The following is a 21,978-nucleotide window of genomic DNA, read 5'->3' on the forward strand; positions in this document are numbered from 1 at the left end:
TCTAATAAAAATTAATGCGAAAAATTTTAATAAAACATTATCTAGCAGGATACAATATATTACAAAGATTATTATACCAGGAATAGGGAGTTGGTTCAACATAAGGAAGAATGTAAATTTTTTTAGTGTTAATAATATAAATAATAAAAAGAAAGATTATATCAACAGATGCTGAAAAAGCTTTTGAAAAAATTCAGCACTTGTTACTATTAAAAACTCGAGAAATCATAAGAATAAATGAATCTTTCATTAATATAGTAAATAAACTATATCAGGTGGATAGGTGGCACAGTAGATAGAGTGGTGGGCCTGGAGTCAGCAAGACTTGGGTTCAAATCCAGCCTCAGACACTTACTAGCTATGTGATGTTGGACAAGTTACTTAACCTGTCTGCCTTTTTCCTCAACTGTAAAACAAGGATAATAACAGCATGCCACCTTGGGCAGGGGTGGGGGTGGGGGGGTGGGTGAAGATTTAGAACTCAAAATCTTATAAAAGTGAATGTTGAAAACTAAAAATAAATAAATTTAATAAAAAAATAAAACACACACACACACACACAGACACACATGAATCATCACAGAGACTGTATCACCTTTGGTATTCATACCTCATCAGTAGCCTTAGCCTCTGCCTCTTTGATTGGAGGGTTGGAAGGCAGAGCAAAAAATTCCTCCCAAAGCCTCCATTTAAAAAGAGCTCAGAAGGTTCAAAGTCCAAATATTTGCCACCCTCCCCCTACCTTTTTAAGCTTCCTTTAGTTTACTGTCTTCTTTCATTAGACTGTAAGCTCCTTGAAGGCAGGGGTTATCTTTTTTTTTTCCCTTATTTGTACCCCAGGCACTTAACTGGCACCCCTGTACCCCGGCATATAGTAGGTACTTAAAATAAATATCAAATATCAGCCAACAAGGATTTATTAAGTGCTTACCATGTGCTAGGCAAGTGCTGGGGATACGAAGAAAAGCAAAATACAGTGCCGGCTCAGGAGTTTACAATCTAACGAGAAAGGAATTTTATATGGATGTATGTATGTATGCATGTATGTATGTATTCCTTAGCTAGGCATGGTACCTAATAGAAAAAAACTGACCATGAATTAAGGCATTAAAAACCTCACAAAGGGAGAAAAAACAAATATTAAACATATTTTTTATCGAGCATGAGGAATAAAAATTATATTCAATAAAAGACTGATAAACAATTAAAATTAGATATTAAATAACCTGAAATAAATCACAGAAACAAAGAATAATAGAAAACAGATAATATCAAAGAAAATGCCAGCAATAAGAAAACACAGAAATTTAAGAGATACCATCAAAACCTTTTCATTAACAAAAGAGAAGCAACAGATCTAGTAATTGTATGTGTAACTAAAAGAACCAGAAAGCTAACACATTTCAAAAACTCAAATAAAGAGTAAACCTGAATATCAAAGAAGAGATTAGCAAAACTGAAAGCAAGAAACCTTAGAATTAATAAAACTTGGGAGCTAGTGTAAAAGAAAAAAACCAACAATATGTTAAATTGTTTTTTTTTGTTTTGTTTTGTTTTACAATTTCCAAAATAATTTTATTGTCAGGATTCTGTACTTTTAGTTCTTCTCCTGTACAGTCTTGGTACCCCGGAGTCGACCAGTACTCCGGGCAGCAACAAGACCGACCTTTCGTCCAGCTGGGGTGTCTCTTCGAATGGTAGATGGTATTCCAATACACAGGTGATTACCTCCTCCGAAGGGATGTTCCACAGGATTCATGGCCACACCCCGGACACGAGGCCAGCAGTTTCTTTTGGCCTTGTATTTGTGGTAGGCACGACCTGCCTTAAGGATAGGTTTATCAATACGACCTCCTCCAGCAACAACACCAACCACAGCTCTGTTTGCAGAGGAAATCACTTTCTTAGAGCCTGAACGTAGCTTTACTCGTGTCTTCTTGGTTTCAGGATTGTGAGAAATCACTGTGGCATAGTTTCCAGATGCACAGTTAAGCTTACCCTGGTCCCCAGGCTTTTGTTTAAGACAGCACACTATGGTCCCTTCAGGCATAGTGCCAACTGGGAGGACATTGCCAATGTTGAGCTGAGCTTTCTTACCACCGTACACAAACTGGCTGGTATGGATGCCTTCAGCAGGAATGAACAACTCTGTCCTCTTTTTAAATCAGTAAGGATCCCGGAAAGCTACTTTTGCAAGAGGAGCCCCTCAGCCTGGATCATGGATTATGTCCTTTACGATACCCTTAATGTAGCCATGCCTCTTGGCGAGGTCGACTGCCCAGAGCTTGGCGGCCCCTTTCCTGTGCTTCACATGAGCGCGGAAGACGGAACCCGCACCCTTTCTCTGACCATGGATCACTCAGCCCATCTTGTGTGGTCTGGCTCCGGACTTGCTAGAAAGAGCTAAATTGAAAAGGAAGCAGAAGGGGCAGCTAGGTGGCACAGTGAATAGAGCACAGTCCCAGGAGTCAGTAGGACCTGAGTTCAAATTTGGCCTCAGACACTTACTAGCTGTGTGACCCTAGGCAGATCGCTTAACCTTTGTTTGCCTTAATCCACTGAAGAAAGAAAGGGCAAACCACTCCACTATCTTTGCTAAGAAAATCCCAAAGACAGTATTGGTGTGCTATGGTCCACAAGGTCACAAAGAGTCAGACAGGACTGAATGACTGAACAACACATATAATAACAAATCTACCTAAAAACAATTAGAGCAAACATTATATAAAATGTGGATAAACTAGACAACTTTCCCAGGATGTCCTTTTCTAGGATAAAGATGTCCATTATAATCACTATTTTTAGATATACTGCTAGAAGGCCAGCTACAGCAACAAGACAAGGAAAAGAAACTAAGAGATAAGTATAAACTCAGTATAATTTTTTTTTTTGCTGAAGATATAAAAGTTTACTTAGAAACTGCTAGAGAGCCAACTAAAAATTTAAATGAAACAATAACTTCAGCAAAGCCATAGGATCTAAAATAAACTGACACAAGTCACCAGGATTTTTGTATATTACCAAACACAGTAAGGAACAGAGAAATTCCATTCAAAGTAACTACAGAACATATAAGATAGTTGGGGGTCTACCTGCCAAGACACAAAAAGGAACTCCAGGAATGAAAACTGCAAAATACCCTTTCAACAAATAAAGACTACCCTATGTAACTAGAGCCATATTAATTGCTTGTGCATAGGGCTATTCAATATAACAAAAATTAGAATATTGCCTAAATTAATTCACTTATTCAGTGCCATACCAATTAAATTACCAAAGTATCACTTTTTGGAGCTAGAAAAAATAGGACGTTTATCTAGAGGCACAAAAGGTGCCTCAAGGAAACCTCAAGGGAAATCTCAAGGGAATCTTAAGTGAAATAATGAAAAATGAGAAGGAAGGGGTGCTAGCAGTATCAGATCTCAAACTATACTACAAAATTATTAAAATGATTTGGTACTAAATAGGAAACAACGAACAGATTAAGTACATAATATACTAAAAAAAATGAACATAGTAACCTCATATTTGATAAATCCAAAGACCCCAGATACTTTTGTAAGAATTCACTATTTGACAAAAATAGTTGGGAAAACTGGAAAGTAGGCTGGCAGAAATAAGAAATAAACCAACTTCTGACACAATATACCCAAGATCTAAATGGATACATGACTTAGATATAATGGGTGACATACTGAACACACTAAAGCAAAGGAATTACCTGTCAGATCTATACATAGAAAAGTTCACGACCAAAAAAGAGAAAAAGAGGATAACAGAATAAAATAATTAGAGGCAGGTAGATGGTACAGTGACTAGAGCACTGAGCCTGGAGTCAGGAAGATCTGAGTTCAAATCCAGCCTCAGACATTTACTAGCTGTGTGATGTTGGACAAGTTACTTAACCTGTCTGCCTGTTTCCTCAACTGTAAAACAAGAATAGTAACAGCACCTACCTTCCAGGACTGTTATGAGGAAGATAATACTTGTAAAGTGCTTAGCTTAATGCCTCCCAAATAGTAAGCCCTATATAAATGTTTGTTTCTTTCTACTCTTCATAGAAAATAAGATGGACAATATGAATTACACGAAATTAAAGTTTTCTTTTTCCATAGACAAAAACAATACAAGCTAAAATTAAAAGGGAAACGTAACGGGGGAAAAAATCTTTGCATCAAGTTTCTCAGAAAAAGATCTCATTCCCTAGATATTTAGGTAACTGATTCAAATTTATAAGAGCCATTTCCAACTGATAAAGAGCCAAAAAACATAAATAGGCAATTTCTTCCGTATAAATAGGGAGAAATCTAAGTTATTGATAGACACATAAAAAATTCTCAAAATCACTAATAACTAGGGAAATGCAAATTTGAACTTCCACTTTATATACTGATATCATATTGGCCAAAATAACAAAAAAAAAGATAGTGACAAATGTTTGAGGGGCTTTGGAAAAGCAGAAATATTAATGCATTCTCGATGAGGCTGTGAACTTTTTCAGTCATTTTCAAAAGCAAAATGGAACCATAACCCCAAAGTTACTAAACTATGCATGTCCTTAGACTCATTAATACTCCTACTAGGTCTATATCCCAAAGAGATCAAAGAAAGAGGAAAAAGGACCCACAAATAGAATACTTATAGCAGCTCCTTTTACAGTGGAAAAGAACTAGAAATTGTGGGGGTGTCCATCAATTGGAGAACAGTTAAAAATTATGATATTAATGCAAAGGAATATTATTGCAGTATCAGAAATGTTGTAAGAAATGAAATAAACAATTTTATAGAATGTATGGAAGAACTGATGTATGAACAGATACAGAGTAAAATGAGACATATCACCTACCTCCCAAAAGAAAAGGTTATGGACTTAGCATTTAGATTGAGATAAATATATTTTGGACAAGATCAATGTGGGAACTTCTTAACATATTTTTCCTCATGGGAAAGGGAGGTGAATAACCTTGCTTCAAATGATTTTTTTGTTAATTGAAAAAATTAAAATTAAAAAAAAACATGACATGAGGCAAAATAAAAAAATCATACATTTAATTACTATATAAAAATAACTAGAGCAAAAGGTTTAAAATTTTTAAAGAAAAGAAATGGGAGAGAGAAAGGGAAAATGAATTGTTAGTGTTACTTTGCTAAAGTTTATATGTCTACACAGATAAAGTAACTTTCCAGCTTATAGCTTTATCAGGGATTTTATTCCTCATTTTGACTATTCATTTAATTGTGTTTGTTCATAGTAAATATATAGTAATGATTTAATGCCTTTGTGAAATTCAGGTAGACAATGTCTATGGCACGCCCGTGTTTAAACAAGAGTATTAAAAGAAAGGGAAATTAGCCCAAAATTACTTTTAATTTATATTTTGTTTCTTCAATCAACAACCTATTTTCTCTCCCTCCCATTGCCACTGGAAAAAAAAAGAAAAAGAAAACTCATCTAACAAATATGCATAGTCAAGCAAAATAAATTCTCATATTGGCTAGGTCCAAAAAATATGTCTCAATTTGCATTCTGAGTCCATCTCCTCTCTGGCAGATAGACAAACATACTTCGAAATGGATTCTCTGGAACGGCAGTTGGTCATTTTGTTGATTATAGAGTTCTTAAGTCTTTCAAAGTTGTTTGACTTTACAGTATTGTTATTCCATAAATTATTGACCTGGTTCTTTTCATTTCACTCTGCATCATTTCATTCAAATCTTTCTAGATTTCTATGAATTGTCCCTTTCTTCACTTCTTATAAGCACAATAATATTCCAACACACCCATATACCATTATTTGTTCATATGTTCACCAATTGATGGGCATTCCCTTAGTTTCTAGCTCTCTTCTACCGCAAAGAATTGCTAAATATATTTTTTGTTCATATAATTATTTTTCTTTGATCTATTTGGGATACAGGTCCAGAAAAGGTATTGCTGGGTATGTTCTGTTTAGTAATTTTGGGAGGAAAGTTCTAAATTGTTTTTTTAGAAAGGCTAGACCAATTCATAGTTCTACCAACTGAGCATGTTCTTACAATCCTTCTCAAATGACTTCCTGATAAATCCATGCTAGCCTGTAATGATCACTATTTACCTTTTTAAGTGTTCACCAATCCTCCCTTGTAATGACATTTTCTAAAATTTTGACAGGAATCAAAAGCAAGCTCATCAGGCTACACTCTGAAGAATTTACCTTCTTCCCTTTTTGAAAGTAGGGACATTTGCCCATCTCCTGAGTTAAAGGAACTCTCCATAATTCACAACTTTTCAAAGATCAGACAGTAGTTCAGGAATTATATCCTTCAGATCTTTCAGTTCCTAGGGATGTAAGACAGGCAGAACATTGATCAGCACCATTGTCCCATCTTAATTTAACCACTCCCTGTTTAATATCAAACTGATGCTAATCCTATCTCTTTTTTTTAAAAAAAGCATTTATAGTTATTTTGATTTCAAAGAAGTCAAAACAGTAGTAAAAGCAGAACACTCATTGCTTACTATATTTAGATGATAAGAGATCAATAAATAACAGTAGTCCTTTCTCCAGTTCTCAGTATCCTCCATACTGAGGTTGTAAATAAACCTAAGCACTTGGTTTAACTACTAATTGTTGTTTTAGGTCTGGCTAGAAAAGGAGAAGTGGAACATAGACTCCCTATTAATTCTAAGACAAAATACGAAGTCCTCTGCTTAACAAGGAAAGCTAGTCACAAACTTGGCTCATTCGCTCTTTCCTGTCTTGCTCTTGTTCTTACATTCTCTTTCTCATGTCCCAGCCAAACTGGCATTCTTACTCTTTCTCACACATTACCCTCCATCTCTTATCACTCATGCCTTGAATGTGTTTTCTCCTCATCTCTGCCCCTTATAGTTCCTAGTCTCCTTCAAAACTCACAGTTCAAGAGCTACCTTCTATTGAAAGCCTTTCCTGATCTTCACTCAGCTGCTACTACCTACCCACCAAAATTACCTTCCACTGTTTTATATATACTTATATACACGTTGTATATACATGTTTTCTCCCCCAAAAGATCATACAGTTCTTAAGGGGAGGGATTATTTCATTTTTGTCTCTGTATTCCCAGTACCTTGAATATAGTAAGCTCTTAGTAAATGCTTGCTTTGATTATTGATTGCACCAAGTTACTTATGTCACCAAGAAAATCCGTCCAAACCCTGAAGTCACGCCAGAGCTCTAATTTCTTTTTTTTTTTAATTTAATTTAATTTTTTTTTTCTCTAATTTCAAAATATTGCTCCTCCTACCTTGGAAGAAGACTGTGTATAGAAGTCATCAGATGAATGCAGGAAACCCAACCCAAATAAGGACAGGTTCTACCCTGGGCTACATGAAACCTAAAACTTAAACACATAACCATAAAACTGAAAAGAAGTTTACTGGGTATATTTCAGACACTAGAATACCAAAACAACTTTGAAATATGAATTGATCAGACACTTTTATCTGATAAGGTTTGGTATAACTGCTCATTAACTATGTACCAGATATAGTTACACTGGATGTAATACAATAAAGTAGATTTAGAAAGACTGAATGACTAAATCCAAGAAGTGGTACTGATGTCAAATCAGGAGGTCTCCAGTGTACTGCCACTATATTCTGTTCTTGGCCCTGTTTTGTTCATTCGTTTTAATCAGTGATTTAGATGAAAGCTCGTTAAATTTGGAAATGACAAAGCTGGAAGTGATAGTTACTATATTGGAATATTGAATCAAGGTCAAAAAAACTATCAACATATGGATTTGGCCCATCTCAATGAGAAAGCAAGGATGTAGTAAAAAAAAATAAATAAATTGAATAAGAAAAAACATTTCTTAAGATGCTAAGTTATACTATATGGAAGTTAAAAACCACCACTATTCTTATTATTGTAATACAGAAGAGAAAGATAAGACCTATTCTACTTGCCCCTGGAGGGAAGAATTAAAAACAAATGGTGAAAGTCATTGCCAGATTTCATCTCAACATGAAGGAAAAAGTCCTAATAATGAGAGCTATTCAAAATATGTAACAGGTTGTCCCAGGAGATGGACATCTCACTGTAGGTCTCAAGTGAAGGTGGGATGACTGATTGTTGTTGTTGAAGAGATTCATACCTCAGATATTAATTGAACTAAATACCTCTGAGATCCATCCTAGTTCTAAAATGATTTTTTCTCTTTTTAATAAAACATAAAAATTACACTCTTTCTAAAAGTTAGGTGAAAAGGTGGTGCAGCAGATCAAGCACTAAATCTGGATTCAGGAAGACACAAGTTCAAATCCAGCCTTAGAAACCTACTAGCTGTGTCATCCTAGGCAAGTCATTTATCAGCTCTCTGCCTCAGTTTCCTAATATGTAAAATGGGGCTCATAAAAGCACCTATATCCCAGAGTTGTTTTAAGCACTAAATGAAATAACATGTAAAGCATTTTGCAAACTACAAAGCACTAAATAAACATTAGCTATCTAGTATTATTATTTTAAACTTTTGCCTTACAATTAAAGTATAAGTGAATCCCAGATCTTAAATGGGGAGGCCAAACCCTAAGTTCGTTAAATAAAATGATCTTTCTCAAAATAATTAAAATTGACCAAACTTATAAACAGGATTCAGATTCAGGTCTTCCTGACTTCAAGGCCAGCACTCTGTCCAATGCACCACCAAACTATATACAAACTTTACCTGTATCCAGACACCTCCTTCTAAATGTAAAATATGCATTATGGTTTACAAAAGTACATGCTGAGAATGACCTCATTTTAGACTAAAGATTCAAAATAAGCCTGAGATGAGCCATCAGCCAACCAAGGCTGACATAGTTGATTCATAAATCAGTGGTATATGAGCAGCAGGTAAGTGGTGAAGTGGATAGAACACTAGGCTTGCAATTAGGAAGACTCATCTTCATGAGTCCAAATTTGGCCTCTGAACAAGTCACCTACCCTATGCCTGTCTTAGTTCCTCATCTGTAAAAAGAGCTGGAAAAGGAAAAGGCAAACCACTCCAACACCACTGCCAAAAAAATGCCAAAATGGGGGCACAAAAAGTCAGACACAACTGAAATGACTGAACAACAACAAAAAGTCAGTGGTATTAAAGAATGAACTGGAATTTAAGACATAATTCAATCTCAAAATAAAAGCACCTAAGGAAAACTGATCACCTGGCTTTCAAAAAGCATACCCATCATTTCTTCTTTTATTTTCTCACAAGGGAAAATAGTATTCTCTTAAACATCTGGAGCTGCTCAATTTTTTAAGGAGGCCATGACTAAAATAAATTATTTTGTGCTTTAAAGATTAAATTTAGTCATACTCTTCTAATGAAATAGATTAAAACACCAGCCAGATTAAACATAGCAAATTATACTACAAAGTATTAAGAGGACAGGAGCTATAGCTGAGATTCTTTTTCTGTGAAATATCAACAAAGACCTTCATAAATGCCATGGCAAAAATGTTTACATTAACAATAACCTATTTTCTTTTCCTAATTCATACTAAAAATACTGAAATTATTAACATTCCCATGAAGAATTAGGAAGAAAGAAATGTGTCATTAGCTGTTCAGTTTTTTAAAAAATCACAACATTGATTTTATTGGCTTGAGTTCCTGATAAGGAACTTTCTCCACTAAGGTAGAATAATTAATCAACTAATTGGCCAGTGTGCCACTCATTAGTGATGCAAATACAATGAATGAAATAATCGCTACTCCCAGGGAGCTTGCATTCTAATAAAGGAGACAACAAGGACACAAGGATATGCAGAATAGAGAATAAATATGAAATAGTTAAATACAAGGTCGTTTGAGTGAGAGCACACTAGTATTTGAAGGAATCAGGAAAGGGTTCATATGTGGAAAATGGTGTTTGAGCTGAGCCTTAGAGGAAACAAAGGTTTCTAAGAGACTGAGGTGAGAAAGGCTGGAGAGTGTAAAGGCACCAGAATTAGAAATGAAGTCTTATTTGTGAGGAATAGCAAGTTTGCCATTTTTTTATTCGACTTGTGAAGTCTTTTGGTTGGAATAAATGTACAGAGATCCACTTAAAGAATTTAAATAAATCTATCTTTTAAAACAATTGGAAATTCCCCTAAAGCAGCATCATTAGCCTTGCTAAAGTAAAATATTTTTAAAACTGATTTATTTTTCAGAATATTATTTCTCCTTTTTCAGGCTATTATTATTTTGGCATATCTATTATTTCAGGATATCAGCTATTTAAACTACTTTGTACTCGTAGCTCACTTCCCTGAATGTTGTTCAAAAGCAATTTTTATTGCTTGATTTATCACAATCCACTGTGATCTTTTTAACAGTAAAATGGTATCTAAAACTGAAAATACATATTCTCCTTTGAGTAAGTCCAAAGCAAATGAAAACATAACCAACAGTTAAATTAAGGGTATTTGCTGCATACTTTATAAAAAGAATTTTTAAAAACAGGACTCCTATAAACTTTTTTGGTACTTTTAAAAATGTAATTCAATCTACCCATATTGATTTACACAAATTTTGGGAAAATACATCTGTCCGTGAAATGGGACATAATCTATGTAAAATGAGCTTTCCATATTTAACAACTAAAAGACTCTAAATTCCTTAAACTACATATAACTTAAGACAAAAATGTCTCCCCTTGTACCAAGTTCTTTCTTTCAAATTCCTTTCAAAGAGAAGAGACTTCAAAATGTCTCCAAGTTTGTGAAAACTGGATTACTTACCAGTAACTGGAGTTATCCTATTGGGTCTTTTCCCTCACAGATCCACTTGCCAATCTGTACAGCATCACAATCTTCTTGATGGCCATCCACTGGAACTGAGAGGGCATGCAGTACAGATGTATATGTAAGAAAGTGGGGGAGGGAAATTTGGGAGATGCTAGAGACATGCTTCAGTGTACTTGCTTACCTTCCTGAAATTTGAAATTTCAACGGTTCCATGGTCCTCGAGGCATTCACAATAACTTCAAAGTATGTGGATCTGTGGAGATTACCCAATAGAACTCCAGTTACTGGTAAGTGATCCAGCTTTTTCTTCTCTATCAGAATAAGAACATTATTTAAACCAATACTATGCAATTTTAGGTCTTTACTGAGAACTACAAAGGAAAAGGTTATAAGTACACTAGACATATGTACATCCATCAGGGAAATATATTTACACAAAAACTTGCCAGAATTTTCCATTTTTACAAATGTCATTGCAAACATTTTAAAATATTACTTTATTTACTCAGTGTATAAACTAAGCAGAATCTGTTTCATGTGTAAAGAAAAATGATACACATAGCATTAATATTTAGCCAAAAAGTTTCAGGAATGCTCCTCATGCACTATCAACTTTTCAAGTCTTTCAAATAACTGTTCACAAAAAAAAGTATTCCAAACTACTCATAAGTGCCATTATTAAAATTTTTAATGCTTGCACTCCTTAGGATGAGGAGGAGAAAGAACATCAAAATATGTGATGATAAAAGAACAGGCTTGAAGATACTTTTCTTTTAAAAAACTGATCTCATATTTATAATCCTTTTAAGTTCCAAATATATGTACCATCACTATCCTCAGTCCTTCATAGTCATCCCTTTTAACACCTGCATAGTCATACACTGTAACAAAAAAGAAAAATGCAGTTCAGCAAAACTAAACAAGACATCCATTAAGTTTGGCAGCATACACAATATTCTATATCCATAGTCTCCAACTTTGCAAAGAATGGAGCAGGATATATTTTCTCCCTCCTTCTTTGACACCCAGATTATTCTTTGTAATTTGAAAGCCTAATAATCCCGAAGCCACATGTCTTCTCCTCTCCAAGCTAATTAAACATAATATAGCTTCCAAAGGCTTCACCAAGTCAGTTATCTTCCTCTAAATGAAAAACAAAACTGGTCATGTTTTTTCTAAAATATACTGCTCAAAACTATGACACTCTAGATATGTTCTAACTACCAAGTCTTATAGTTTCTTCCTTTAAAGCATCCTTCATATACATGCCTCTTTTTCTTCACTTACAAAGCAGCCACTCTGATGCAGGTGTTCAACGTCTCAATTACTGCAATAGCCTTCTAATTGGAATTCCTGCTTCAAGTCTGTCCTCCACTTCAGTCACAACTGTGACCATCACTCACACACACGCACATGCACATACACAACCCCTCAATAAATTCCAGTGGCTCCCTATTACCTCAGGATCAACTATAAAATCTTCTGTTTGGCTTTGAAAGTCATTCATAACCTTCATAACTTCCTACTTTCCCATTATTCTTACACTTTATACTCCCCTCCAGATACTCTATGGATAAGCAATACTTGCCTCCTTGCTTTCTGTTCCTTGCAAATGAGACACTTCATTTCCAGACTTTCTGTCTTTTCTCTAACTCTCCCCAAACTGAAATGCTCTCACCTCCTTACTTCTACTTTCACCTCCTGCCTTCTTGTCTTCCTTCAAGACTCAGTTCAAATGTCATCTTCTGCAGGGCTTTCTCAGTCTCCCTATCCAACTCTACTATCTCACTTCTAGTGCTGTCTTTATAGGAATATCTCCTCTCATTTATACTGTAGGCATACAGTTCTTTGCATGTTGCCTTCCCATTAGAATGTAAGTTTCTTGAGGGCAGGAACCACATGTTACCTTTATTTGTATCCCCAACACTGAGCACAGTGCTAGGTACATAGCAAATGCTAAAAATGTTTGTACACTGACTGTTTGAAGAAACATGGCAGAATACAGCAGTACTGTAATATCCCTTGCTCTGGGCACTGTGCTTCCTTTAACTTATATTTACTATTTATTTTAACATAATTACTTATAACCTATATTGATTTTATTATACAAGCCTCCCCCTCTTCCCTGTATCTAGACACTTTTCCTTTGTCCAGTACAAGAGTTCAGAAAAAAAATCAACTGCACATCTATAAGACTTAGCATTGATGCTTATATTTGACACCCTCTTATTAGATTAAGTTTACCCATAATTCAAGCCTTGAGGGCTATCTTTTTGGACCACGATTCTGTCAACCCAGCTTATTTCTCTTAGCGTCACTATCTTTTGCAAATTTTAGAAGCATACTATCTATGCCTTTCATCCAATTCATTAAGGAAAAGGGTGAACATAATGGGATCATGGATAGAACCTTGTGGCATCCTCAGTAGATACATAACTCCAGTTTGACACTGATGTATTGAAAATCACTGTATCAGGTTTGGAGCCTACCTAACTATATTAGCCAGCATCAAGCCCACATTTCTTCATTTTGTCCATAAAAATATCACAACTTGTGTCAAGAGAAAAAGACTATTGTGAATATGGATCTGTTTGGGAAATAGAAAGGTGTACAAGTAATAGCATTTGTAGCACAGAAGGAAATATCCCTCTGCAGTTCTTCAAGAGCAATTGCCTCTAAAGACAAACTGTTGATTATGTGTATCGCAGAGTGCCAGAGAGTAAGATGGCTGCCAGTGTATAAATCTTTGGCAGAAGTAGTAACCAGTCATTCATTAACTGAAGCATGGAGTAGATAAGCACAATGTTTGTTATTAATCTTGGTGGAGAAAGCTTTTGGTCAGCATGAGGAATGACTGTCAGAAAGAGAGAGAAGTCTCTGGGTGAGGAACAGCATCTATTTGCATTGCTTAGGTATCCTCCTTTGTACTATCATTATGGCGTATGTATTCTCTGGTGTTAGTGTAGTGTCAGTCTCAGTTTCAGTCAAGCCTCATATATTACTGAGCTCACACACACAGCACTTTAAAAGGAGTACATGATGCTGAAGCCCTATCTGAAGTATCCAGATGAGGATGTCAGGAGAAGCAATGGCCTTACCTAATACGGAAACATTTTTTTAAACTTCATTTTAATTTCTCTAGGAATAAAGAAATGCTATTTCTCCAACCTAAAACCCTGTCCCAAACTTCTCCCTTTAGGAGAGTGGGAAGAGTAAAGGTTATCGTTTCTTTTGAAATTCAGAATTAAGACATTGATCAAAGGAAGTAACTTTTAAAGGGAAGTGGTCCAGGAAAGAATTCAGTAGAGGCTGTTATATTAACCCCAAACTATTTTTAACTTATTATGATCTTTTCCTTATTCAGAAGATTCTATAAATGATACCTGAAAACCTCTTGACAGAGTCATATTAAAAGGCAAAGAAGACTATGCTATTTTTTAGACAACTTTCTCTTTCAAACTAGAAAATTACTTGGATAAATACCAAAATGAAATTACTTGTGGCAAACAAGCATAAATCACAAAGTTCTAAGGTTAAAAGTATTAATATTTTTATTTCAACACTAATAATGTTGCTAAAAACCAAGAATATTTCATCTACAGCATTTCCCTGATCTACTAGTCTACTAACCAAAAAAAAAAAGTATATAGATTAGTCTGGCATGACTTGTTCTTAATGAATCCATGCATCATTGTTTAAGTGCTAATTAATTATCCCTTTGATCTAGAATTTTGCTTTTGAGACATTAACTCGGGTTCAAAAGCCTTGAGTTTTTTAAATCTACTTACCTTTTTGAAAATTTAGACATTTGCTTATCTCTAAAGACTATCAGAACCTCTTCTGTTCACAATTTTTCAAAGATTACAAAGAGTATTTACAAATTATTTAAATGCTCTAGATTATAGTTCATACAGGCATAGCAGCATGGATTTATAGATGAAAACGATCTTAGAGGTCATCTAGTTGAACCCTCTCAATTTACAGATGAAGAAACTGAAACCCTGAGAGGTTCAATGACTTACCAAGGTCAGATCCAGGATTTGAACTGAGGTTTTCCAACTTCAAATCTAGCATTTTTCCCCCTCACAGAGGCATGAGGTGGCCAAATCAATGAAAAGGTATTTTATCTTCTTGTTTATATAGGGACACAGACAGGATGGCAGAGCAGAAAAAAGTCACAAAAAAATCTGGGTTTAAATTCCATCTCTTGCTATTTACTGTGTGACCATGAATACTTCATAACCTCTGCATCTAATTTTACTCATCAGTTAAATGAAAATAGTAACAACTGTCATTACCAACAACACAATGTGATGGGGTTTAAATTTAATATTCTAAATAAAAAGATTTTGTAAATGTTAACAGTACTATACAAATGCCAGACATTATTATTCAGATAAAATTTTGAACCAATTTCTCAGTGTAAAGATCATTCACCTTACTCAAGAAAACAAAAAACAAAATAAGAACTGAATAGTTCTGTCTTTGTCATTTTTCATCTATGATACAAGTTCTATTCCTTCCTTTAGGGTCTTCTGCCAACAAAGTTAAAAAAAAAAGGTACCTTTTCAGCTCATTGGGGGTTTAATAATCCTGATATTATTCATATAGACCTATATAATTTTTTATGCTTCACATCACTTACCTTCCCTAGAGATCTTTTGTTTTTGATATCTTATTTTTCTCAGTATCTCACTCAACGAAAATTTTTATCTTTTTCTTTATTCGTTATCTTGATCAATTCTTACAGCATAGTAATATTCCATTATATCCATGTACCACAAGTTGCTTAGCCATGCCTTAATCAATGGGCATATATCTGCTTTGTTTCCAACTCTTTGCTACTACAAAAAGTGCTGCTATAAATATTTCAGTGTATGTGGGACTCCCTTATCAATGACCTCCACGGAGTATATGTCCAGTAGTGGAATCCCTGGGTCAAAGAGCTTAGAAATTTTGGTGATTTTATTTGCACAATTCCAAATTGTTTTCCAATTATATTAGCTCAGACCCCCACAAATAATATATAAACACGCATATCTTCCCACAACCCCTAAAACATTGACTACTTTGGTCTTTGGTCATTTTTGTCAATTTGTTGGGTATGAGTTCAAACTTAAGGGTTGTATTGATTTGCATTTCTCTTATTATTAGTATTTCTCATTCTTTTATATGGTTGTTGACAATCAGTAACTCTTCCCTTGAGTTCATTTGTTCATATTCTTTGACTACTTATCTGGGAATGGCCTCTCACCTCATATCTCTTTGTTGGCTATCTATGTTGTACAACCAACCCCAGCAGTACTGTATACTACTGGCAGAGCTGTAAACTGGTTCAGTCACCCTGAAAAGAAATTTGAAACTAAGGCAAAAAAGTTATTAAGCTATGCATATTTTTAGACCCAGTCATACCACTATTATGGCATGAAAAGATCAAAGAAAGAGGAACAGGACACACACACATACACACACACATATTTGTAGCAGCTCTTTTTGTGGTGGCAAAGAACTTGAAATTGAGAGGGGAAGTCATCAACTGGGAAATGGGCAAACAAGTTATGGTTTATGAATGTAATGTAATATTATTTATTCTAATAAATGATAAGGTTATTGGTTGCCGATAAAGCTGTGAAAACTTATTTGAATTGATGCACAGTGAAAAGAACAAGGAAAACAATTTAAATGATAATTTTATAAAAAGTAACCTTACAAGACTGAAAAACTCTGATAAATGCAATGATCAATTATGATTCCAGAATACTCAAGATAAAACATACTACCCACATCATGACAGAGAGGGCCAAACAGAACACAAAACACACACACACACACACACACACACACAAACACACCCCTATATAGGCATGACCAATAAAAGAAGTTGTTTTGCTTATCCATATTTACTACAAGAGCTACATTTTTCTTTTATTATTCAATTAAAGGTGTAGGGAAAGTTGGGGGAGAGAAAGAACTGGTTAATTGAAATGATTATTTAAATTAAGTAAAATTATATAACATGTTAATGACATATACAATATAAATTATGTAAAAAAAGGAATATAAATTAACTCTAGCAGTATTGCTATTGAGCAGCCATGAACACTATATATTACCCCAGCTATTTAAATAATTATTTGGCTAAGGGTGCAATCTGTAATTGAAGATACACAAGTATTTGCTGTGTCTTAGTAAATCGAAACTCAAATATTTTATACATTTTATAGTTAGCTGGAATGGAATTTCCCTTTCTATTTCTGCCTCTTGGATTTTGTTAGTATTATATAAAGAAATGCTATTGATTTCCGTGGGTTTATTTTGTAGTCTGAAGCTACTGTCCCAGTTAAGTATCTCTGATTCTGTAGAATTTTTCTAAATAAAATATCACATCATGAGCAAATAAATAAGTTTATCTCTTCTTTACTATCTTTACAGCTTTAATTTCTTTTTCTTGCTTTATCGCTGCTGCTTGCATTTCCAGAACTGTGTCAAATAATAGGTAGAGGAGTGACCATCCTTGTTTTTCACTGAGAAAGGTTCTAGTATATCTCCATTGGAAATTATATTTGCTACTGGTTTTCAGATATTTTTATGATATTAAAAGATCTCTATGTGCCTATATTTTCTAGCTTTATTTTTTTAGGAGAAATGAGTGTTATAGTTTGACGAACTTTTTTGTACAATACTGAAATACTGTAATTTTGAAATGTTTTTGTTTTTAATATGATTAATTATATTGTTTTTTGTAATGATGAACTATCCTTTCTTCCTTGGCATAAATACAACTTGGTCATAATGAATGATTTCTTGGGTGAATACTGTAGTTTGAAATTTTATTTAAAATTTTTGTATCAATATTCACTAATGATACTGGTCTACAGTTCTTCTGTGCTTTGTCTTATTTATCTTTATCTTCTGGGCTTTATATATTCTGTGTTTTGTCCATAGTTTAAGTATTAGAGCTGTATTTTTCTCATAAAAAGAGTCTAGTAAAGTACTTTTCTTTCTCAGTTTTTCAGAATTTGTATAGTATAAGCCCTAATTATTTTTAAAAGTGTGTTAGAATTCTCCTGTGAATTCATCCAGATCAGGAGTTTTTGTTATTAGTAGTTCCTTTACAGCTAGTTCTGTTTCTTTTTCTGAGTTTGGCTTATTTAAATTCTCTAATTTGTCTTCTAATAGTTTTCTATTTTTCAAAGTATTCCTCTAAATCTTATGTTCTCAGTTTTAGTAGCATCTAGTGCATAGTAGGGTCTGATTTTTTTTTAATTCTGATTTTGTTGTGATTTTTACCCTATTCATTTTCTATTTTGTTGATTTGACCTTCTGCCCTTTTCTTTTTGTTGTTGTTGGAGACAATCAGAGTTAAGGCACTTGCCCAGCGTCACGTAGCTATTAAGTGTCTGAGGCAAGCTTTGAATTCAGGTCCTCCTGAAGCCATGGCCAATGATTCAGGGCCATTGCACGACTTAGCTTCCCCATGCCCTCTTCTTTTAGTCAGGCTGGTTAGAGGCTTATCAATTTTGTTAGTCTAGAATTAGTTAGAACTAGCTTTTAGTTTCATCATTTTTATGGGGGGTTTTTTGGTTTATTTGTTCACCTCTTTCTCCTATTTTTCAATATCTACCTTTTTGTGCTTATTTTACATTTATTTGTTGACTTTCTAATTTTTAACACATATTTATAATTCTTCCCCTGAAGACTACTTTCACTGCATCCCAAAAATTTTAGTGTTTTGTTCCATCATTATTTGTAATAATATATGGTCAATTTTTATAAAAGTTCCATGTGGGGCAGAAAAATTCATGCATTCTTTAACAGTCCTAATAAAAGATGCCATCAGTTCTTTAGGCCCAGTTTCTCCCTTTTGCTTAGTGTATTTGTGTGTGTGTGTGTGTGTGTAAATATATATGTATGAATATGTACATGTACGTATACTATAAATGTTGAAAATAGAAAGGAACATTAAAGCCCTCTGCTATTATTGTATTACTATCTACATCTTTTTATAATTCAGCTAATACTTTGTTGGCGAATTTAGATCCTAAGGGATTTGAGTCATATGCATTTAATGTTGATACTGGTTTGTTGTCTAGTGTTCCTTTCAGCCTAATGTAGTTTTCTTGTCTATTTCTTTTGGCGGTGTGAATTTTTGTTTTTCCTTTGTCTGACGGCATAATTGCAATTCCTGTCTTTTTTGGATTCATTTGATAAACGGTAAATTTCTTGGTTAAATAGTAAAATCTTCCCCTTCAAATTCTTTTCTTAGGACTGTTTTTTTTTTTATATTCTGTACCTTTTTGTATAAAGATCAACAAAGTTTTCTTGTTCTCTTCATTAATTTTCTCCCACATTTATTCTAGACTTTTATTCTTTTAATTCATGGTCCTACTTACTTATTCCTTCTTTAGTCTTTTCCTCATGGAATTAAAGCTTCTTGGGAACCTATTTTGGGTTTCTTTTTTTAAATGGTTTCTATATCGCATTGTATATGCTGCCCCCCTCTTCCTTTTTTTTCCTGCTGTGCCTCACTCTTAATAGTATCAATTCCTACAGGAGTTAGGGAGGATAGAAGTATTGCCCAACAATAGAAATTTTCCCATAACCCTGAATTCCTGATTGTACAGTTCATTACTACCTCCCCCTCTTCATTAACTTTTTTTTTGGCCAATTACCATGAAATGTCTCCTCTCTGCATCCATGCCCTTCCAATCTTTCTAGATGTTTATTGCCCTGTATGAGCTTTGATTCACCTTATTCTGAAGAAGGCTGCTGACCATTGAGGCACAATACTCTGCTCCTCAGATGTGAGGTGCCTCTAAGCACCAAATTCCTGCAGATTTTACATTTCAAGTGGCCATCTCCCATGTCTCCCTGCATGGGAGTGTTCTTCAGTGAGACCCATTTCCATCACTGAATCAAAATGTCTCCATATCTATCCTTCCCTTTGTCACTTCACCCATTTTCCCTCAGACTCTCTGCTTCCTGAGAGACTTTTAAGGGTTATTTTCCCTTCACTGCTAATCATCGACTCCTTTAGGGTATCTTTTACTGTTTAAGTGCCTCTCCCATTATATAGTTTAGTCCTTCTTAAAATAGTGATTCATCTGTGTAGGCTGTTATAAGGTTTCACTCATGGTGTTTCAGGACCTATTCCTCCACCATTACTTCTACTATTTAAGTTCTACTTTCATCATTGTCTACTTACATACTTTTAGAAAATCTTTTAATAATCCATCTCTTGTTTGTTGTTGTTTTTACTCTCTAGGTTTATTTCTCTGTCTAGTTTTTATCTCTTTGTGTATGTGTCTGTGTGTGGTGGTGGCGAGGGGAGGTTCAGAAAGGAGAAGGTGGGAAATGTTCCTTGCTGTTATTTGTTTTTACCTTTATTATGTTTCTGTAGTCTGGGGTATTTGCAAAGCAAATAATCTGCTCATGTCTGGGGTTTTTTTTTGGGGGGGGGGGGGAGGTTGGGGCTTTTTGGGTAGGAATGCTTCAGATTACTCCAATCAAATGTCCATCTTTTTTCACTGATGATTAGACTCAGGTTTGCAGGCTATGTCCCTTTGGGTCGAATCTTGAACTCCTACACTCTTTAGAAATACACTATTCCATTCCCTTCTACAATAAATGGTAGATATAGCAAAGTCTTGTATTATTCCAATTTCCTTTATTTTTTAAGGTCTTTTTGCTGGCTACTTATAGAATTTGTTGTCTGTCATTTGAATTGTTCAATTCAGTCACTAAGTGCCTAGGAATTTGTAGGATAAGATTTTGTATCTCTTCGGGCCACCAATGCATTCTTCTGATTGGCACTTTGTTTTCAGGGTTCAAGTTCTGGGTAGTTTTCTTGTATTATTTCTTGCATTATGGTGTTCAGGTTTTTTGATTTTTTTGTTTCTGAGAGACCTATAATCCTTAAGTTATCACTAGGCATCTTGCTTTGACATCACTATGTTTTGCTTGTGTGGATATCATTTTTTAAACATCATTGCTTTTTGCTTTTCTTCCACAATGAAAATGCAAATACATAGAAGTGAAGGCCAATCATCTATTCTTTCATTTGTTTCTTAAGGGAAATTTTGGAAACATCTTGTTTGTCTTTCCATGCTTTCCTAGAAATCCTTAGGGTCATCTGTCTCATGAATGTTGCTTCATTTTCCTTTGTTTTTTTAAAAATATTTGTTCAGAGATATTTAGACTCATTTAGCTGTCCTAAAAGTGATCTTCCCTTCTATTTTTAACATCTTCCTTGCCGATTTGTCTACTTGTTCTCAATGTTTTTAACTAAGCTTTCTACCTCCTGTGATCTTTAGTAATTTTAGCCTTTTTTCCTTATATTCTCTTATATCTCACTTTCTGACTTCTTCCCCTCTGATGACAAATGTCCAAAGGCTAGATTTCAAAGCTATCTCAACTTCTTCCCACACTAGGGAATTCAATTCTCACTGGCTTCAGTCCCAAATGGGATGGAACTGGGAGGGAATTCAAATGACCCTAGCTAGATACCAGTCTCCATTTCCTTTGGGCCTGGTGGAACCCATCCCTTTCCTCCCCTAGCCACCACCCCCAATATATGCTGGCATGCTGCTCCAGTTTCCTTTGTATTTAATTTTCTGGCCAAGTACTGCTTCACCAAAACAGGATACTGCAGTCTCAGAGTAAGCTTCAGCTTTTCTATACCTCTGCCTTCTCTGCATGAGTGTGTGGCAGGGAGAGTGCTGAATAGGGAAGAATTTAGTTTTTGATGCTTGTTTTCACAGAATGGTGGGGTGAGAAAATTGCTAGGTGGATCCCAGAGCAGTAGCCCACAGCTCCCACTACTCTGCCCAAGTATGCTGGCTGGTGGGAGAGAGGGTTGTTAAATGAGATTATAAGGGAATAGTTTTCTCTGCTGTTAAGTAATCCAGTTGTTATCTCTTTAAAACTCTTGGTATGAAGACAGCTGCAATTAATACACTTTCCGAGAGTTCAGAGGATTTTAAGAAGTCTAGTTCTCCATTTTGGTTACCATGTGACTGGAACACTCATGTCTTTTAAAATTCTGACTGATTGAGTTCCCTGCATAAAGCCTCTATGCTTTAGAAATTTATCTCTCCCTTTTGTCTTTCTTAAAGGAACAACTTCTGTTGATATCAACAGAATTATTTTGCTCATAGCATTCCAACCCTCTTATACCAATTTACCACATACAATCTCAAGCCATGGAATCCTACATATACTTTTTCTTAACTGTTTAAAATAG

General features: G+C 34.8%; 1 protein-coding gene and 1 pseudogene across 2 annotated transcripts in view; both read right to left on the reverse strand.

The window, feature by feature from the left end:
• The window catches only part of YAF2 (YY1 associated factor 2), a 93,371-nt gene that overhangs the window by 43,515 nt on the left and 27,878 nt on the right, over nt 1-21,978 (reverse strand). The window contains exon 4 of one of the 2 annotated variants that reach the window (XM_036761876.1): nt 10,918-11,047. The exons of the other annotated variant lie outside the window; for it this stretch is intronic. Within the exon in view, the coding sequence (XP_036617771.1) occupies nt 10,918-11,047 (130 nt within the window). The remainder of the gene's footprint in view (nt 1-10,917; nt 11,048-21,978) is intronic. 2 annotated transcript variants of the gene reach the window in all.
• On the reverse strand, nt 1,598-2,368 carry LOC118850086 (annotated as a pseudogene).

Source organism: Trichosurus vulpecula, chromosome 5 (genome assembly GCF_011100635.1).
Source record: "Trichosurus vulpecula isolate mTriVul1 chromosome 5, mTriVul1.pri, whole genome shotgun sequence".
NCBI classification, from domain to species: Eukaryota; Metazoa; Chordata; class Mammalia; order Diprotodontia; family Phalangeridae; genus Trichosurus; species Trichosurus vulpecula.